Below are 19,664 nucleotides of genomic sequence, written 5' to 3'. Positions count from 1 at the left end.
GGCAGCCATGTTAAGTGCCGTTCCAATTCTCCAAATGAAAGGAAAGGATCTTTCAAACTTCCTTTATAACCTCCTTTAGTTTAGGAACCACTGGACCTCCCGTACTGAAAGGAGAGGAGAAAATGCTGCCCCACAATGCCTTGCAGCCGCAGCATTTGCCGTCACACAACAGTCGGCCGTTCACGGAAACAAACGATTATGACGGAGAAATTATATCATGGAAGTTACGGTGCTTATTAAGCATTTTAAAACGTATGTGGTAAGTTGCCAAAGTGCTTTGTTTTGAACGTTCATCAGTATTATAATCAAAAAGAGAAATATGAACGTTAGTTTTTACTGAGCTGTGTGGAGTTTGTTCAACTTTTAAAAGATGTTTGAATGGTGATATACACAGTGATAGGTGTTAAAGACTAACGTTTAAATAAATACATTTGTATTGATTTTAAGATATTTTCATACAATCATACGTATTGGGATCATTTGTATTAATGTGGACCGGAGGGAGAGGGTGACGAGCATACATTTCACTTTCCTTTTTTATTTCAATTACAACTTTGGTCATGAAGAATATGTTTCTCTGTTGTCCACGTTCATAAAACAACAGCATCAGAGCACGGTGCAGAGTCTCTAGATGAGTCCCTCGTTCTTATTAAACATCCATGTAGTCCGTTGTATAGAACACTGTAGTTTCCATAGTTTCACCACAGCAGCAGCAGACGCACACAATGACGTCCGCTGGCGCATCATAAACACGTCAGATAGTGAAAGTGCATTCGGATTCTCTAGTCTAAAGTAACGCAGTCTCTTCTCCTAAGTCCTTTTGAATTCTCCTAACCACTATCCCTTAACCCCGTGACGTTTCACTCAGAGGTCAAGGAATAGGAGATAGGGTTAGAATTTAGGAGCTGATTTTTGGATTATCGGAACGCAACCCATGTGTGAAAAAAGTGTCAACACAGGCTTCTGCATGGTAGTGTTTTCGGGATACGAATTAAATAATAACAGTTTATTTTAAAACCTACAGTCTATTTAGAAACGTTTTTAATACTCCCATGATGTCTTGGGTTAGAGCTGTTTCGACCAGCGGAGATGTGTTTGATGAGAATGCGGACGAACTTAGTTTGCAAAGTAAAGAGTGGGCATCCAACATGAAGAAGCGAGTTAAGGTAAAGCTAATGTAGCGTTAGCCTACCTCGATACATACCTTAAAATGTGTATTTTAGGAAAATGCTGAACATTGTGTGACATTCAGTGGTAACTTGCTATATCATGTTTGTATTCCGGTTATTAAGTGTTTGTAACAGAGGTTTAAAGGTGAGTTAAGCGTGGTAATGTGAGACTTTCCCTCCCGACTGATGTGATGGACAGGACGGGTATGTGGACGGAGTGGATGCCGGGGAGGATGCCTCGCTTCAGGCCGGCTTTGACCTCGGATTCCGGGAAGGAGCAACTCAGACTGTGGCTGTGGGCCGGCTCAAAGGAATTGTAAGGTAAACCATCATTTAATTTATACTTATTGTGATATATTATCAGATTAAGATTGGGTTAGAACATTACAAACGTTACATGTGGAGTGCCAATATCAGATATAAAACCCTTTTTGTTATGGACATTGAGAATCATTCTCAAAGGGCCTTTAAATAAAGCAATCCAATTGTTGGTAAATCTGTTAATAATGTGTGATTCTTTTAAGGCCATAATCTGTAATAAGAGATTATATAAATACACTTTGATTTATTTTTGAAAGGTTCTCAATCCCAAGCCAAACATGATGAGAACAACTGGTTTAAGTGATATTCATGGTTTTATACCTATCATTTTTCACTCTAATTTATTTAACTTGCTGCCACCCAGTGGTGACTGTAAATATTAATTCTGGTTGAAAAATATTTACAAATATTTTATTGCCATATCCTTTGATTCCATCTAAAATCGGAGTGAATACATGTTTTACATGGGCTGTTTATATTTCTGTCAGTGAAGTGGTTAAGTGTTATTTTAGACGTGCCGATTAACTGCTGATACTATACCTTAGTTTCTTTTTGTCTTTTTTCTTTTTCTGTACTTTTTCCTCCCCCTACTTTGGGAAATACAAACATGTTTTTCACAGAAACATCATGAGCCTCTTTTGTTCTGGTCATTATTGAAGACTGTTATTTCCAGTAGTTGCCTGTCCCAGTCTCTTCTCTGTACCATTGTATCCCACACTGTTGCCTCTTTGTGTTCCCGTCACAGTGCTATATGGTGCTGGTGCCAGACCCAACATCCGGAAAGCCCCCTGCCGGCCTCTGTAACCCACCTCCTGCAGCAAGTTTCCCAGCATGAAGACACCATTATGGAGGGCATTAAGAACACTTTGGAGAATCCTCCTCCCAGTGTGAGCGCCGTCTCTGAGAGCATGGAGGACCTGGAGGTGGAGCAGGCAGATCCAGGCTGTGGAGGAGAGGGATGTAAAGAAACAGACTGCTGTAAGACAGGAGACAAAATGGATCAGGATGTTCCTCAGCAGCCACAAAGGCTCTGTTCAGGGTCTACTGACTGCTCCTCCCGCTCCAGTGAGACCCTGAAGTACCTCCTGCAACGCTGCATGGATCTAGTGTCAGAGCTAGGACTGCCTGAGGAGCTGGTCAGTCATATCCAGGAGCTGAACAACGTGTAGGGTGTGAAAATCGGACAGTACTTGGATGAGCACATGAATTTTTTGTAGTAAATTGGATTTTTGTGTAATCTTACACATTTGCAATGAAGTCCTTTCGATGTATATAATGTAAAATCAATTGAAAAAAATATTGCATTCCTAATTTGTACAACATGGCTATAATGAAAATAAAAATACATTTTCTGTATTTTACTGCAGTTTTGTTCTCATTACCGAATGGGTTGCCCATCTTAATGAAAAAACAACAACATCCATATTATGTCTTTAATATTGACAATTTTTTTTTGTTGTTATAATAATACTAATGGCCACCAATTTTTTTTAATATCTAGGTAATGTTTTAAAAACTATTTTAAACTCTTATCCCCCAAAGCATTGTCAAACAAAACCACAAGGTACCAAATACATATATATTTAAACCACACCATTTACACTTTGTACAGCTGCAACTATTTAAAGCATCGATGCATCTGTTATGTACTCTTTTATTTAATTTGTATGTATCAATTAATTATTAATTCTATGTTAAAAAAAAAGTGAAATTCATGATGCCTCAAATTACTGGTTTTGTATGAAAACTATCCAAAACACAGATATTCATTTAAAAAGCCATATAAAAGAGAAAAGTAGCTCACAAGCTAGAAACAGTGCATCTTGGTTCGTTTTGCATAATTTAATTGTATTTAATTTAAGTCTACCCAATCAATCCAGTAATTGTTATGATGTGTACCAGGGTTGGAGTGAAGCTTGAGAGTTTCCGAGGAGCACTTGAACGCACCAAAACCCTCGGCGCACATGAGAATGACGTCATCGCTCGGACCGAGCCGTGACCTGCTGCTCTGGCTATGCTAGGGGTCCGTACAACATATGTTCCGCCAACAGTAGAGTAAATAGCCGTTCTTTTTTAAATGTAACGTATCACATTACAATGCTTTTGTCCTCATTGCGGTGATACTCGGGAGAGGCGTTCGGTATTTAGTAGCGCATGTTTATCATTTAAGTTTCCCCCAGCTAGCTGAATAGCTAACTTAAGCTTGTTTTCCAGCTAACCAAAAGTGAAAGAGAAATCGGAGCTGCATGGTTGCACGCTTGCGGAGTTTGTCTCTAAATAAACTCAACTGAGGTATGGTTTAACGTCATTATTAACATGGGAGTGATAGTTGAATGTTCTGTGTGAAATGTGCTGTCATTTATCGATACTTCCTTGCATGTGTTGACATTAACAACACGATGTAGCTTTGCTTTGAGCTCATTTTACACTGACATATATATTGTGTGAAACATAGTAACAGGTGTTTCAGCCACTTCAAAAACAGATTGTCTTTTTAAAATATTGAACATCTACTGTTTTGTGATTGGTGCTACCGCAAACAGTGCCCTCTTAGTTTTAAGATAGGGTCAGACATTTTGATAGATGTTAACCAAACAAATGTGACAACATTTGAGAAAGACTAACCCCTGGCATCTCCATTTTTGGCAACATCTATCCTAATGTAGTATGTGATTTAAAATGCAGGTGACAGAATCTAATTGGTCACATAATATAATGTAACACCTGCTATATCACACATGGAGGAGTGCTTTGACTCATTTATTCAGTGATGTTGCACATTTTGCTTTTAGGTATCATCACTATAACAAGACTACATATGGTTGCTCCTGGCTTTAGCAGCAGCTGGACCCCCCCCATCATGGCCTCCTGAGATCCCCAGGCTTCAGCGACTCCTCAGGTCGCTTGGGGTTGTTTTGGACCCGAGGTCAGTGTCCAGACTACGACCTGTCTGACCTCCCAACAGAGGGAGCGAGCAGATGGGGAACTGTTGCTGTCGCACTGAGAGTCCCTGTGGCAGCGCGGAGGAAACGAGCGAGTTACTGAAAGATGACTCCAAGGCCACGACGCCCGCAGGAGAAACACTTGTGGGGGGGTCCTGTGGTCCTGAAGGAGATGACAACATCAAGTGAGTCTTTCAGTCTCATTTATGACCTCAGCACCACTTATGTCTCAATTTGATTAGGTGACTAAGTGTCTATGGCAAAAAAATCCAAATTCCAGTAAGACACCTGACTTTTTTGAACACATTTACACATTGTTGGAGCTAAGCCTTTTCAGACTAATATCATAGTACATTTGAAAACCTACTCCGTGAAAGAAGTATCGAACACAGACATTTTTGGGCTGTATTTTAAACGTTGGTTTGACACATTTGACATCATGAAATTGCCTCTTAAGGTTTGACCTGCCACTTTTAAAAAAAAGAACCTTTTGGTTTTCCCCCCAAGGTTTGCGTAGGGTGTTTTAAATGTAACCAAATCACACGGTGAATGAGAAGTGATGGTGTAGGAGGGTTAGGGGACTTCCTAAGTTCTTCCCTTAAAGTGAAAAAGAGTACTGTTTGATTATAGATTTTCCACCTAACTACAGAACAGGTTGAATTTGAAACATTGGCTGCACAGTCTCATCTGTGATCACATAACTACTCCTGTTTTCCCTGCTCAGCATGTTGTTGTCCTATGATGTGACATTGCTTCTCCTCTCTGTGTTATATCACTCAGGACAATGCTTGATGAGAAAACGATAGACGCGAAAGAGGCTGTGAAAGTGAACAAAAGTGTCCCGGTCGTTGTGGAGAAAGAGCCCAATAACACTCAGGAGAATGGAGCCTTTCAGAAAGAGGTCATACAGAAAGCATCACCCTCTCCAAGAAAAGCCTCTGAACTAAAAGAGAACTCCACCGCAGTGAAAGATGGAGTTATAAAGGACAGTCCTGCAGACGGTGGACAGGCTGAACCCATGCAATGCACTTTAATCTCTCCGCAGAGAGAACATGCAACAGCAACAAATGTGGCACTAGAAGAAGAAAATCCAGCCTCAGCGCACAACAAAATCCCTGACAGCAGCTCAGTAAAAACTGAGGCGGTCTGCCCTGAGACAAACACAACAGAGCACATCACATCAAACACTACTCAAGATAATGAAGAAGAAGAAGAAGCAGGCTCCACAGTCACTACTGAAAGCAGTGCTGTAGCAGAGCCATCGGAGGAGCTCTCTCCAAACAATGAGGGTCTCTCTGAGCCAAACCCTCCGCCCACTGCAGCGGCCGGGCAGATGGCGTCCGTCTCTGCGGTCAGACAGGAGGGTGACAAGCAGCCTGCGAGCTGGTGAGTCACACGCAGAGACAAACTGGAGTTTTGGTTTCTGCTGCTGCTCGGAATGTGGTTTAAAAAAAGATCAGGAGGTTCAATCCAAAATGTTTCCTTAAGGAATGAGAGATGCATTGTTATTTATGGTAAACCTCTGTCATTCATTTTGTATTTTCACATTTGATCATGTTTTAATGGTCAAAATAACTAATATACTGTAAAGCAAATTCTGGAAATAGACCAGTGGTTTGAAAAATGGCATTAAGTTAAATAAAATGTCATGTAACAAGTTGACATTGAAGGAAAATTGGTAATCACATTCCACCAAATGTAATAATGAACAGCTTGGTTTAAATTACTTGATTTAAACCAAACTAGGCAGATTCAAATTACTTGATATATTCATGTTCATGTTGTCAATATATTTGTAAGCTCCTGCACCTTTTCTCTAAACTGTGCTTGAACATCACTTCTTATCCAAAATGTAATTGTTCAAACCGCATGACTGTCTGAAGAGCTGCAATGCATTCTGGGGCTGCCGAGTATGTCCACTTGACTCACTTCTCATACTACTATACAGTCACAAATCACAACATACTTACATTTGCGTCAATCTATACAGAGATGTTACAAAACAAACATTCTGTGATGCCAGATGTTATGCAAATCCTGGGAGGGGAATGGGGTTTATGACATCTGCTCCATTTAAAAAAGAAAAAAAAAAAAAAAAAAAAAAGGCGTGAGTAAAAAGTGTGCAAGTGAAATTTTGTTTGAGAAATATGTAAATAAACATAGGAAGGCAAGGTAGGTACAAATTACTCATACAAACGCAATATAATAACCGCATGTATACAAACCTAAGAAGTAAAAGTGTGCATTGTACAATATATAACAAAGAGGAATATGTAAAAATGTCTACATTACAATAAATGAATATGAATTCTGAACGGCACAATAGAGAGGATTTAACCTGCTGATGGTTCAAATAAGTCCAGTGGTGTTCGGGGGTGCATTAGCAGAGTGGACCCCTGCTTCATAGTTACTAATATCTGTCTGCTGCCATCCTGTCTCTAGTGCCCCGCCCGAGGGTCCAGACAACAGCAGCTCTTCAGCGAGCGAGGAGGCGGGACCTGAAGACACAAACAGCCCTGCGTCCTGTGAGTCCTCTCCTGGATCAGAGCCCTCAGTACCGGACCACAGTGAGGAGGAGCAGGAGGCCTCCAGCTGTGTGAGGGAGCCAGAGACCACAGAGACCACAGCGCCAGCAGACGCCAGACGCAGGTCAGCAGGTCCAGAGTTGTGAAAACAAAACAAGCTACTTGTTTACACTAACTGTTTACTTTCGTTTTTGAGCCCCACTGTCACCACAAGGGGGCATTTAAACACCACAGCATGCCAACGTATTGTCTATTGCACACCTTGTTCTTTCTTATTATGGGTTTTGTATTTGTACAACTAAATATATATGTTATGATATAAAGTGTGAGTGGTGCATTTAATAATTTCATCATATGAGTTTGAGATGGACTCAAATATGTATATATGTTCATTGAATTCATTTCTTATTTGAACAGTTACTTACCTGTATATAATTGTATTTGTAATTGTATCTTTACTGTCCTGTTTTTCAATCTCACCCTGTTGCTGCTTAAACTCCTGACTTTCCCCAAAGGGGTTAATAAAGGTCTATCTTAAATAAAACAGTTTTCACTTATTGAGGAATAAAAGTACTAAAGATGTCTTCTCTTCCCAGCTTAAATTCTGATCAGGACGCAGAGGCAGATCCTGAATGCTCAAAGGAGGTCCCTTCCTTGGAGAACTTTGAACTGGATATTGAGGAGGAAACGTTGCTGAAAGGACAAGATGAAAATGGAGATGTTCCCAAAGTGGAGGAGGAGGAGGAAGAAGATAAGATGAAGGTGGAAGATGCTCTGACAGAGGCTGAGACTCAGGCTGAGGAAGAGGCTGAGATCCAGGAGGTGACAGGAGAGGAGAAGCCGCTGGCAGAGAGCACAGCTGATGTGGAGGCTGAGGACGAGACCCCTGTCCCAGAGAAGGGGGACTCTGCTGGAGACGGCCTGGAGAACAGGTTTGGAATGACCTTTTCTTTACGTGTGTCAGAGTCAACATCCCGTCATGTGTTCGGCTATTTGAACTGTTGAGTCAGAGTATCACTAATTCCGTAATTCTAAAACGAGATGTTGAAGTAAGACACAAAACAGGAAAGGAACTGTGGAAATGTAGACTCAGTACCACATGTTTCATTTGTAGCTTTAAAAATGTCTGACATCCTCCCCGAAGAAGTGGATGTGTGATATGTTGTCTTTCCTGTATGAGCATACCTGAATGGTAATGGTTCTTATGTGTTATCACTGCTTAGAAAATGTCACTCAGGAGCAAAGGGTGAGTTTGTTTGGGGCTATTTCCAGCTTTGGGTTTACACCAATTTGGTGCACTAGTATTCAAAGCAGCAGGACGGTGTATGTGGGATTAACTCCAAATAAACTACAGTGAAATTAAGGAACATGTCACCCAGTGGGGGTCATTGGTGTGTTTGATAGCTTTGGAATACAATATGGCTCAAAAGATTAAGATATCAGACTTTTTTTTTTTAAAGAAAAAAGTAGACATATTGGTTTATGTCTTTTCAAATAGATCATGGCCTCTCTTCAGGGATGCAAACTTGTCACCTTTCGGCAAAATTCGCCGTTTTGAATCCAAAATAGGTCGTTTGTGTGATTCATGTAGATCTGCAATAAAAATATTTTTGGGGTATGGGGGGGTCTGGGACCCGGAGTAATCTGCGGCCGTGAGCTGTTATGTGCCATCATGACACGCATGGTGTTCTTTTTTTATATATTATAATGAAGTACGAGCTGTGTGCTCGAGTCTTCCTGCCTGTCGGCTCTGCTCATGGATGTATAATAAGGCTCTGCTGCTCCGAGATGATGGTCTAGCTCAGGGGTTCCCAAACTTTTCCATGCCAAGGCCCCCCAAAAATCATTAGCTTCTGGCCGGGGACCCCCTTTGCAAACCCACCAACAATGCTACAAAATATGTCACACATCAACTTTAAGAACGTTTTTGTTACTTTTATTCTCTATTCAATACTGTAATTATTACATTTGTTTAGCATGAGAATAATATTAACAATATGTTTTCAACACAGAATAAGATTTGTATGGCAGGGCATCTTTGTTCCACCACAATGTTTTTCTTATTATAGACACTATGTTGCAATACATTTTACCCTACAGAAAATATATTTACATATGCAAGAGTTTTTTTTTTTTGTCTTTCTTGCATTATGTCTTCAAAAGTTTTCAGTCAAAAAAGAAAAAAAATCTATTAAACTGATTTGGTTCTGTAAGTTCAACACTATATTCCCACTGAATAACAAACCTTTCAACAAACTGTTGATGATACAAAAACAGAAAAAAGAAACCAAACCTCTCTTTTGTGTGTGTGTGTGTGTGTGTGTGTGTGTGTGTGTGTGTGTGTGTGTGTGTGTGTGTGTGTGTGTGTGTGTGTGTGTGTGTGTGTGTGTGTGTGTGTGTGTGTGTGTGTGTGTGTGTGTGTGTGTGTGTGTGTGTGTGTGTGTGTGTGTGTGTGTGTGTGTGTGTGTGTGTGTGTGTGTGTGTGTGTGTGTGTGTGTGTGTGTGTGTGTGTGTGTGTGTGTGTGTGTGTGTGTGTGTGTGTGTTGGAAGTGACAGACAGTGATCACACTAGTGGGAGGGATGGGCTTGGTGGCTCCTACACAGTCTGTCAAGCCTGGGCTTAATGTCTGTCAGTGCCATACGCATGTCATTGTCCACATGTAGACGTGCTCTATGTTTAGTTTTGAGTACCTTTAAAGTTGAAAAGCCAGACTCACACAAGTAAGTTGTTGCAAAAGGGAGAAGGCATTTCAGTGCCCTGTCAGCCAAGGTGGGATAGTCCTTTCTTACATGTAGCCAGTAGTTAGACAGGGGAAGAGCCTCAAAGTTTAGTTTTAAATCCCCTGAGTTTGTCATCTCAATCAGCTCCTCCTGTGACTTTATGTCCAAACTAGAACCGACACCGGGGGAAAAGGGGTTCCTAACCCAGTTTAAATGTGTGTTTTCAAGGTCAGGGAAATAGTCTTTAAAATATCCTTGGAGGTGCTCCAGGTGGGACTGGATCATTGGAGAGATGGAGCCCAAATCATCACATGACAGCAGCTCCTGGTGAAGTAGTGGGAACATCTCTGTGACTCCCTCCTGGAGCTTGTTTGACCACAGCATAATCTTTTTGAAAAAGCACGCACTTTGTCTTGCACCTGCAGTATGTACGTGTCACGTCCTTGCATGCTTTGGTTCAGTACATTTAGATGCAGAAAAATGTCTGACATGTATGCAAGTTTGCGGATCCAGGTTGCATCAGTGAACCGCTCTGCCAGCTGATGCTTTTCAGAAGAGAGGAACTCTCCAACCTCCCTCCGCAGCTCATAGACACGGTTCAAAACTGCGCCCCGTGACAGCCAGCGCACGTTTGAGTGAAGCAGCAGCCCCTCAAAACGGGCGCCCATCTCATTAGAAAGCAGGGTAAACAGTCTGTGTTTCAAGGGGCGGGCTTTAATAAAATTCACCACTTGTACAACCTCCTGTAGTACCTGATTCAACTCGTTATCCATCCTTTTTGCGACAAGTGCCTCACGGTGGAGCATGCAGTGTGTGGCGACTACATGCGGGGCTTTCTGCTTAATGAGAGCGGTCACTCCACTGATCTTGCCGGTCATTGCCGCGGCTCCGTCCGAACACACCCCCACACAGCGGGCCCAGTTCAATCCGTTAGACTCGATGTAATCGTCCAAAACTTGAAAAATATCTTTCCCAGTGGTTCTTCTTTCAAGTGCTTTACAAAACAGTATTTCCTCGACAAATCTCTCCTGGGAAATAAATCGAATGTACACAAGCAGTTGGGCCTCATTCGATATGTCTGTGCTCTCATCTAGTTGAAGAGCGAAGTACTCGCTGGCTCTCACCTGCTCCAAAAGCTGAGCAGATACGTCCTGCGCCATGTCACCAATCCGTCGGCTGACGGTGTTGTTCGAGAGTGGGACAGCGTCAATTTTTTTAGCAGCATCCTCGCCAAGCAATTCTCGGACAATGTCTTTGGTAGCTGGTAAAAGCAAATCCTCTCCGATTGTGTGAGGTTTTTTTGCACGAGCAATGTGGTATGAAGCTAAAAATGATGCCTTCAGGGCCCGCTCGGGAACGGTAGCTTGCTGTGTGAATGCAGCAGATTGCCTGGCCAAATGCTCCTCTTTACGTCTGAAGAAGTCTGCCGTTTTTTCGGCCTCTGCCGGATGTTTTTGCATCAAGTGACGCTGAAGTTTCGAAGGTTTTAAACACTCGTTTGAGAGGGTCTCCAGACAGAGCACACACTTCGGGCAATCATGGCCATTTTTCTGTATGGCTGTAAAGCCATACTTAATGTACGCTGCCTCGTACCTTCTGATTTTAATTGGCCAGGAGTTCTTAGGTTTTTTTGCAGCAGTGTCCTCCACAGCAGGGCTGTTGGTCGGTTCCGTTGACCTGTTCTTTGTCAAAAACCTGTCCATTTTGAGCTAGCTAGCTTGCTCGCTTGAGGAGCAAAGCAGCTTGATAAATGGCGCAAACCGCCAGGTCTAAACATGACGTCATGGCGTCGTGAACGATGTTTTGACTGGTAGGCAATCAGAAAGATGACTATGGCAAATTATATGTTCCATTATTATAAATTATATTTTATAATTATGATTTTTTTTTTTAAATCAGATTTAAAATATTTATTAAAAAATAATTAGAATTTTTTTTTTTTGTCTTTCCTTTTTTTTTCTTATCTTCCCTCCAATTTTCTGAGGCCCCCCTAGCGCCCCCTGGCGGCCCCCCAGGGGGCCGCGGCCCCCACTTTGAAAACCACTGGTCTAGCTTCAGCAGCTACATTACCTACGGGTGCGTTCGTTAACAGTAACTGTGCGGTCCGGAGTCACTGTGGCACAGACTGGACCGCTGGTGAACAGCTGTTAGAACGGGCCGTTCAGGTGTTCAGAGCAGAGCTCCCTGTCGGAGCGGCAGAGCGTGATGTGAACTGAAAAGTTTTTCTGTGGCAATATTATTTAAGAAATTGTTGAGCTAGCTAGCTAGCATACATTGTCACTATCTGCTAACGTTAGCTTTAGCCTTCTATATCTAATAGTTTTTTTCATAGGCTATAAACAGAGGTGGTGTATAAGTATATATATATTGTACTTGAGTAAAAGTAGAAGTACTCAGATCTTGTACTTTAGTAAAAGTAGAAGTACCAGAGTGTAGTAATACTCTGTATAAAGTAAAAGTCCTGCGTTCAAAATGTTACTAAAGTAAAAGTATACCTGTATCGGCATCAAAATATACTTAAAGTAAAAGTAGTAATTGTGCAGATTGGTCCATTTCAGAATAATAGATATGATATATTTTATAATGATTGATCATGAAAGTGTTCTCAAAGCTGCTAAAGGTGCAGCTAGTTTGAATGACTTTGTATACTGCAGGGTAGCTTGTGGATTTACTCCAGGTGGAACTAAAGTCTGATTTAACACTTGATTATATTTCACATCATTCATCCACATCTGTAAAGTAACTAAAGGTATTAAATACATGTAGTGGAGTAGAAGTACACCATGTACCTCTGAACTGTAGTGGAGTAAAAGTAAAAAGTAGCAAAACATTGAAATACTTAAATAAAGTACAAGTATCTCAAAATTGTGCCCAAGTATAGTACTTGTTGAGTTTATGAACTTAGTTACTTTACACCATGTGGCTATAAAGATAGAAAGACTAAGCCTTGCACAGAGGCACGAAAATACATTTTCAAAATGCTCAACAGTGCTGCCAAAATTATAAACTGACTGCTACACAATTTAAAATAAATGCTTTCATATATTTCTATTAGATGTGACTCTTTGGCGTTTCTGTTATTATTAACACTGCTGCTTTAGTTGTTCTGCTGAAATCCTGTTATTCCTCATTTTAAAGCCGATATTCCGTGGGGTGGGGGAGCCGGGGGCTCGGATCCTTGTCACCTTTTTCATGCCTGACGAGTTTGCATCCCTGTCTCTTACACATGACTTAGACAGCTCAATCTCCTAAATGTATTTTTTCCATTTTTTAGTGAAGAAGACCTGTACAGAGGAGCAGAGGAGCTGTCAGAATCACAGACAAATAAACCAGAAAGTACAAGTCAGTATATCCAAATCACACTTCTATCACCTGACATTGGTTCTGTCTCTTTCAAAATATAAACTATACCAATCGTTTTCTCTCTCTCTCTTCATCCCTCAGTCTTGGAGGTGGTGGACAGATGCAGTTTGGCACCAGCGCTGGATATTCTGTCGTACAGTGAGAGAGAGTGGAAAGGAAACACTGCCAAAAGCGCTCTCATTAGAAAGGTCGGTGCCTTTCACATTAAGGCCAGTTGTTGTTGTTGTTGTTGTTGTTGTTGTTGTTTATTCACATGAATGTCTAAGAGACTTCCTGTGGGGTCCCGGGTGCGGCTGCAGGGTTATAAGGAGATGTCCCAGAGCTTCAGCAGCTTGAGGAGAGTGAGGGGAGACAACTACTGTGCCCTCAGAGCCACCCTGTTCCAGGTGCTGTCCCACAGCACCCAGCTGCCCCAGAGGCTGCAGGAGGAGGACGCTCACATGGTAAACACACACTTGTAAACACACACTCGTAAACACACACTCGTAAACATCAGTTGGTGAAGCCGTTTCGTTAGCGTTGCTTGCATGTTAGCAAGTTAAGCCCCCGGTACCAGGGGCAAAACGCAACATCTTGCAAGAAACAGCTTCTGAAGGCTTCTTAACATTTAACAAACTATGAATGTGTCATACCCACTTAACGGGAAGAAACTCAGCTATCAGACAATATGAACCATTTTTAGCTAAACGAAACACAAGGGTATTAGTATCATAGCTGTGCGAACTCAGGGCAGCGGAGGCGAAACCAGACAACACACAACTTAGCTTTACGGAGCCAAAAGGGCAAAATATGTCTTACCTTTGCTGTGTTCTGATCAAAAGTTGTGTTCAATGGCATTAAAACGATAAAACCGCTGCTGAAGATTAATCCAATGTGTCTGTCACTTTGAGGGGGGCCAGAGATATGGAAAATGCTAAATCTCTCTTAAAAAGGTCAAATGTCACATGTTTTGCATCAATCTTGATACAGGGTGCGTCATATATGTTGTAGTTTGGATTCCTCAAGCTTTTAGTCTACTATCCCATCATTCAAGGGTGGTTTTCACTATAAGTAATGTTTTATTTTTGGACGGACACTATCATTTAATTGTTTTTACTATGTTCAATCTGAATTTACTTTAAAATAAAAAAAATCTTTATTGATTCTGACTTTTCTACATCCAACTCACAGGTTTATCATTGCTTTGAGAAAAAAGATTATTAATTTACCTTTTTTAGAAGTGAAGTTATAGTCATTTGTTCTGAATGTCATTTTCGAAACCTGAAAAACAGGCTGGGGCTTAACAGGTTAAACAGACATGTCCTGGAACATGTTCTGGAACGGCCGTAACAAGCACAGCAGGTTGGACAGTCTACAGGGCGATAGGTAATTAAAGCTAGAGAAGGCTAAGCCACCCCTATATAATTGGTCACGAGACTTTTGTGCACCACTTTCAAAGATTATTGGCAGATGCTACAACTTACCAATGTTCCCTAAACGTCTCATATGCATGTTACTGCTAGGATATATTGTCATGTTCAGAAGCTCCAAATATCAGCCAGTGATATAAGCCTTAGTTTCCTAGATAACTATATATGTGTTCATCAGAGAACTCATAAAAACGTAGCACTATTAGAGCGCTACAATGTTTTGATTCTGTCAGAATGAGTAGAATGAGATTGTAGAAACAATTAAGCAGCATTTACACACAGCAAACAGAGCTGGTTCAGAGTCAAAAGCTGCATTATTCTTATCCGTTAGTGCTGTGAGCTCAACGTATGCTGTGGGCCTCGGGCTATTTGTGTTTGAACAGTAACGGTTGGTGGCTCCGAATTATCAGCGCATTTAGCTCACAACAGCATTTTGTAAATATCACCTTTGCCCCAAATGTTTTATAGCTTTATTGTGTTAGAAGACGGAGAAAAAGGGTAAATGTCCCAGGTAGAAATCATGTAAAAACAGCCTTGTTATAGCGTCAAAATATGTGAGATCAGACTCACAATGTGTGGCTGCCAGGCTAACATACTCATGTTTTCAGAACAGCTGAAATCTCATCTCGGCATTTTAATTACAGCTGCCGAAGCGCCTTGAGACCCAGGAAGGTCTGATAAGCCAGTGGACATTTCCTGGAGACTGCCTGCAGGGAGATGGGACGGGAGATGCTACCCTGCAGCTAAAAGGCTACATGGAGCTTCTGAGGGATAAGGTACGGAGTGAATACTGAAAATATGCACAGAATAACCACTGCACTATTTTTATACCATACGTGAACACTGAGGGTATTGGTGTTCGTCCACAGGGCTTTTAGATGTGATTGCTACCATATGGAACAGTCTCTTTCTAAATGCTGCTCTGCTCATTCTCAGTGTCACAATTAGGAGGCTAACTGGACCCTCCGCCTCAAAGAAACTGTTTCAACTTTTAACCGCAAATCACAGTGCCTCCCGACTGTAACCATATGAGGCCCTAACTTAATTTATAGTCAGGCGCTGCCACTGTTGGCTAGTGAGGAATTCTAGCTATTACTATCACATGTTTTAAAAGTCAGGCTTCATGAGAAGTAACTGTGTGAGGGTCTGGATTCCATACAGTCGCTGGGAATAGACCGTGTGTTGTGTAATTCTGGTCTGGGCTGGTTCCAAAAATATTTATGTCCACTAATGTACAGTGGGGCAAAAAAGTATTTAGTCAGCCACCAATTGTGCAAGTTCTCCCACTTAAAAAGATGAGAGAGGCCTGTAATTTTCATCCTAGGTATACTTCAACTATGAGAGACAGAAGGAGAAGAAACAATCCAGAAAATAACATTGTCTGATTTTTAAAGAATCTATTTGCAAATTATGGTGGAAAATAAGTATTTGGTCACCTACAAACAAACAAGATTTCTGGCTCTCACAGACCTGTAACTTCTTCTTTAAGAGCCTCCTCTGTCCTCCACTTGTTAACTGTATTAATGGCACCTGTTTGAACTCGTTATCAGTATAAAAGACACCTGTCCACAACCTCAAACAGTCACACTCCAAACTCCACTATGGCCAAGACCAAAGAGCTGTCAAAGGACACCAGAAACAAAATTGTAGACCTGCACCAGGCTGGGAAGACTGAATCTGCAATAGGTAAGCAGCTTGGTGTGAAGAAATCAACTGTGGGAGCAATTATTAGAAAATGGAAGACATACAAGACCACTGATAATCTCCCTCGATCTGGGGCTCCACGCAAGATCTCACCCCGTGGGGTCAAAATGATCACAAGAACGGTGAGCAAAAATCCCAGAACCACACGGGGGGACCTAGTCAATGACCTGCAGAGAGCTGGGACCAAAGTAACAAAGGCTACCATCAGTAACACACTATGCACCCAGGGACTCAAATCCTGCAGTGCCAGACGTGTCCCCCTGCTTAAGCCAGTACATGTCCAGGCCCGTCTGAAGTTTGCTAGAGAGCATTTAGATGATCCAGAAGAGGATTGGGAGGATGTCATATGGTCAGATGAAACCAAAATAGAACTTTTTGGTAAAAACTCAACTAGTCGTGTTTGGAGGAGAAAGAATGCTGAGTTGCATCCAAAGAACACCATACCTACTGTGAAACATGGGGGTGGAAACATCATGCTTTGGGGCTGTTTTTCTGCAAAGGGACCAGGACGACTGATCCGTGTAAAGGAAAGAATGAATGGGGCCATGTATCGTGAGAGTTTGAGTGACAATCTCCTTCCATCAGCAAGGGCATTGAATATGAAACGTGGCTGGGTCTTTCAGCATGACAATGATCCCAAACACACCGCCCGGGCAACGAAGGAGTGGCTTCGTAAGAAGCATTTCAAGGTCCTGGAGTGGCCTAGCCAGTCTCCAGATCTCAACCCCATAGAAAATCTTTGGAGGGAGTTGAAAGTCCGTGTTGCCCAGCGACAGCCCCAAAACATCACTGCTCTAGAGGAGATCTGCATGGAGCAATGGGCCAAAAATACCAGCAACAGTGTGTGAAAACCTTGTGAAGACTTACAGAAAACGTTTGACCTCTGTCATTGCCAACAAAGGGTATATAACAAAGTATTGAGATGAACTTTGTTATTGACCAAATACTTATTTTCCACCATAATTTGCCAATAAATTCTTTAAAAATCAGACAATGTGTTTTTCTGGATTTTTTTTTTTCTCATTCTGGTTCTCATAGTTGATGAGTGACTATGACGAAAATGACAGGCCTCTCATCTTTTTAAGTGGGAGAACTTGCACAATTGGTGGCTGACTAAATACTTTTTTGCCCCACTGTATATGTATAATGGAACTTTAATAGAAGTATGATGAAACTGTTTTATTTTGTGGTTTTTGGGGTCATACTTTTTCTGAAAAAAAGGGTTTGAATAGAAACTCTGCACGGTATGTAGTAAAGCTATATTTAGCAGATATATTTGGCCATTTGCACTTGAGAAATGACTACAAATATGAATTATTTTTGATTGAATGTCATCCATGTGTCCCCAGTGGCAGGCAGCCTTGGACTGCCCCTCTGCTGTGGAGCGGCAGCAGCTCTGCGAGCGGGTATTTCAGGGTGGAGAAGAGGAGCTGGGGCTGATGGAGGCGCTGAAGCTGCTGATGCTGGGCCAGGCGGTGGAGCTGCACCGCTGCATGCAGGACGGGGGGGAAGTCCCGCTCTTCTGCTGGTTGCTGTTCGCCCGCGACTCCTCCGACTGCCCCCGCTCCTTCCTCTGCAACCACCTCGGACACGTGGGCTTCAGTGCCGGGCTGGAGCAGGTAAGAAGAATCCGCTTTTTTTTATTTGTTGACCAGCCAACCGCAGACCCACTTCAACGAGGCATGTAAAGACCTGTTTTACTGGCTGCATACAATAGTTTCCTGCCAGTTGTGGAGCATTTGCATGATCCTTTTTATGGTTTGCAAACTGGGATTTCTTTTTTTGTTTGAATGAAACAATACATATCGGCTGAATAAACCGCTGTCATGCAAAAAAACTTGTATTAAATGTGACGAGAACAGGTGTGTACTGTAGACCTGAGCAGTAAAACATGCTGGCACTGGTGCTTTCCCATCAACCCCGGGGGTGAGCAGGCTTCAGGAGAGACAAGTTGCTGAGTGATCTAATTGTTATTTTCCCTGTTTTGATTGAGGCTTTTAGAAGGAACATGCATAAAGGAACCCCACCCATAAATACCATGTGCTCGAGCAGCTGATTAAACACATTATGCATTTAGAAATCTGAGCTGTTTACTCCAACTGTGCTATTATCTCCCCGACAGGTGGAGATGTTCCTGCTGGGCTACGCCTTGCAGTGCACCATCCAAGTTTACAGACTGTACAAGGTCGACACGGAGGAGTTTGTCACCTACTACCCAGACGACCATAAGGGCGACTGGCCGTGCGTGTGCCTCGTCACCGAGGACGACCGCCACTACAACGTGCCAGTTGTAGAAGCTGCGGAAGAACTACACGAGCCGCTCAACTCGAGCTGATCGCCACTGCAGAGAAATCTCCTGCCATATAAACAAAGCACTCCTCAGGTCGATCCAGATTATTACATTTACGCCAATTAAAGAAATAGTTTGACATATTGGGACATGTGCTTTTTGGCTGAGATTTAGACGGATCAATACCACTCCTGTCATGTCTGTTGAGTATGAAGCTACAGCAAGCAGCAGATTAGTTTAGCATAAAGACTGCAAACAGTTGGAAACAGCTATCCTGGTTCTGTCTGAAGAGTCTTTGTGCTAAGCTAACTAGCAGCCTGTTGTTTCATATTAGACATGCAGACTTAAGAGTGCTATCAATCTGTATATTTAACTGGCAGCAGAAAAGCATGTGTTTTTTCCCCCAAAATGTCGCTTTATTCCTTTAAACAAAGATATGCTGATTTGAGACCCTGTGCAAGATGTGGTTTACACATTTTTGTACACACTGTACTGTATACAGAGTTTTCTATTTGAGTATGTGTATATATCTGTGCATCTGATTCTACAAGATCATCTCAGTGAGATCCAAATTAGTTTGGAGGGTGTCATTTTGAGGTGGGGGGGTAAAAAAAAAAGCCCATGTTTAGTTTTACATTTTTTTTTCTCTGTTCAATTGTGATCAAAACACAACAGAGCTGACAACAGAGCTGACAACAGAGCTGCCAACAGCGCCAAAAGATGAAATGGATGGGGTTCACACTGGAATTTGGGCACTTTACGTTGCATATTAATTTATTATTTTTCCATTTTGTACTAATTGAAATGAGTGAATTAGTATAAGAGCGTTTGATGACTTATCAGGTTTAACAACAGCTCACACCCGACTGGTGGATTTATAGGAATATTTATCACGACGTGTGTGTGTGTGTGTGTGTGTGTGTGTGTGTGTGTGTGTGTGTGTGTGTGTGTGTGTGTGTGTGTGTGTGTGTGTGTGTGTGTGTGTGTGTGTGTGTGTGTGTGTGTGTGTGTGTGTGTGTGTGTGTGTGTGTGTGTGTGTGTGTGTGTGTGTGTGTGTGTGTGTGTGTGTGTGTGTGTGTGTGTGTGTGTGTGTGTGTGTGTGTGTGTGTGTGTGTGTGTGTGTGTGTGTGTGTGTGTGTGTGTGTGTGTGTGTGTGTGTGTGTGTGTGTGTGTGTGTGTGTGTGTGTGTGTGTCAAACTAAATGTGTAACATGTTGCCTT

At 42.0% G+C, this 19,664-nt stretch overlaps 2 protein-coding genes across 10 annotated transcripts; both read left to right on the top strand.

Moving 5' to 3' along the window:
• otulina (OTU deubiquitinase with linear linkage specificity a) lies at nucleotides 1-2,846 on the top strand. 4 transcript variants are annotated; one of them, XM_079662011.1, is made up of 3 exons: nucleotides 1-252; nucleotides 1,369-1,485; nucleotides 2,236-2,846. In XM_079662011.1, exons 1-3 carry the CDS (start codon nucleotides 218-220, stop codon nucleotides 2,657-2,659), a joined length of 576 nt encoding a protein of 191 aa, XP_079518137.1. In that variant the 5' UTR covers nucleotides 1-217; the 3' UTR covers nucleotides 2,660-2,846. The 4 variants fall into 4 exon arrangements, with proteins under 4 accessions (XP_079518137.1, XP_079518136.1, XP_079518138.1 ...); XM_079662010.1 differs by having other exon boundaries at nucleotides 10-259; nucleotides 1,369-1,490; XM_079662012.1 differs by lacking the exon at nucleotides 1-252 and adding an exon at nucleotides 365-1,166.
• Nucleotides 2,847-3,428: 582 nt separating this feature from the next.
• Nucleotides 3,429-19,099, top strand: LOC307026624 (uncharacterized protein). Of its 6 annotated transcripts, none has more exons than XM_079662172.1 (12): nucleotides 3,429-3,545; nucleotides 3,705-3,782; nucleotides 4,329-4,617; nucleotides 5,213-5,818; nucleotides 6,875-7,081; nucleotides 7,554-7,889; nucleotides 12,953-13,020; nucleotides 13,123-13,229; nucleotides 13,341-13,484; nucleotides 15,095-15,226; nucleotides 17,504-17,773; nucleotides 18,277-19,099. In XM_079662172.1, exons 3-12 carry the CDS (start codon nucleotides 4,469-4,471, stop codon nucleotides 18,487-18,489), a joined length of 2,232 nt encoding a protein of 743 aa, XP_079518298.1. In that variant the 5' UTR covers nucleotides 3,429-3,545; nucleotides 3,705-3,782; nucleotides 4,329-4,468; the 3' UTR covers nucleotides 18,490-19,099. The 6 variants fall into 6 exon arrangements, with proteins under 6 accessions (XP_079518298.1, XP_079518296.1, XP_079518297.1 ...); XM_079662170.1 differs by having other exon boundaries at nucleotides 4,283-4,617; XM_079662171.1 differs by having other exon boundaries at nucleotides 3,436-3,782; nucleotides 4,332-4,617.
• The last annotated feature ends 565 nt before the right edge of the window (nucleotides 19,100-19,664 follow it).

The sequence above is a fragment of the Notothenia rossii genome (genome assembly GCF_949606895.1).
Source record: "Notothenia rossii genome assembly, chromosome: 12".
Classification (NCBI taxonomy): domain Eukaryota; kingdom Metazoa; phylum Chordata; class Actinopteri; order Perciformes; family Nototheniidae; genus Notothenia; species Notothenia rossii.
The sequence above is the reverse complement of the archived record's forward strand: the minus strand, read 5'-3'. Positions and strand labels throughout refer to the sequence as shown.

What these genes read in the sequence shown, in the direction of transcription:
- otulina (XM_079662009.1), top strand. Translation starts at nt 1,053, where the DNA reads ATGATGTCTTGGGTTAGAGCTGTTTCGACCAGCGGAGATGTGTTTGAT. An exon ending in ACATGAAGAAGCGAGTTAAG is followed by an intron (nt 1,167 to 1,368) that starts GTAAAGCTAATG and finishes TGTGATGGACAG; the next exon opens with GACGGGTATGTGGACGGAGT. An exon ending in CGGCTCAAAGGAATTGTAAG is followed by an intron (nt 1,491 to 2,235) that starts GTAAACCATCAT and finishes TTCCCGTCACAG; the next exon opens with TGCTATATGGTGCTGGTGCC.
- LOC307026624 (XM_079662172.1), top strand. Translation starts at nt 4,469, where the DNA reads ATGGGGAACTGTTGCTGTCGCACTGAGAGTCCCTGTGGCAGCGCGGAG. An exon ending in GAAGGAGATGACAACATCAA is followed by an intron (nt 4,618 to 5,212) that starts GTGAGTCTTTCA and finishes TATATCACTCAG; the next exon opens with GACAATGCTTGATGAGAAAA. An exon ending in GACAAGCAGCCTGCGAGCTG is followed by an intron (nt 5,819 to 6,874) that starts GTGAGTCACACG and finishes TCCTGTCTCTAG; the next exon opens with TGCCCCGCCCGAGGGTCCAG.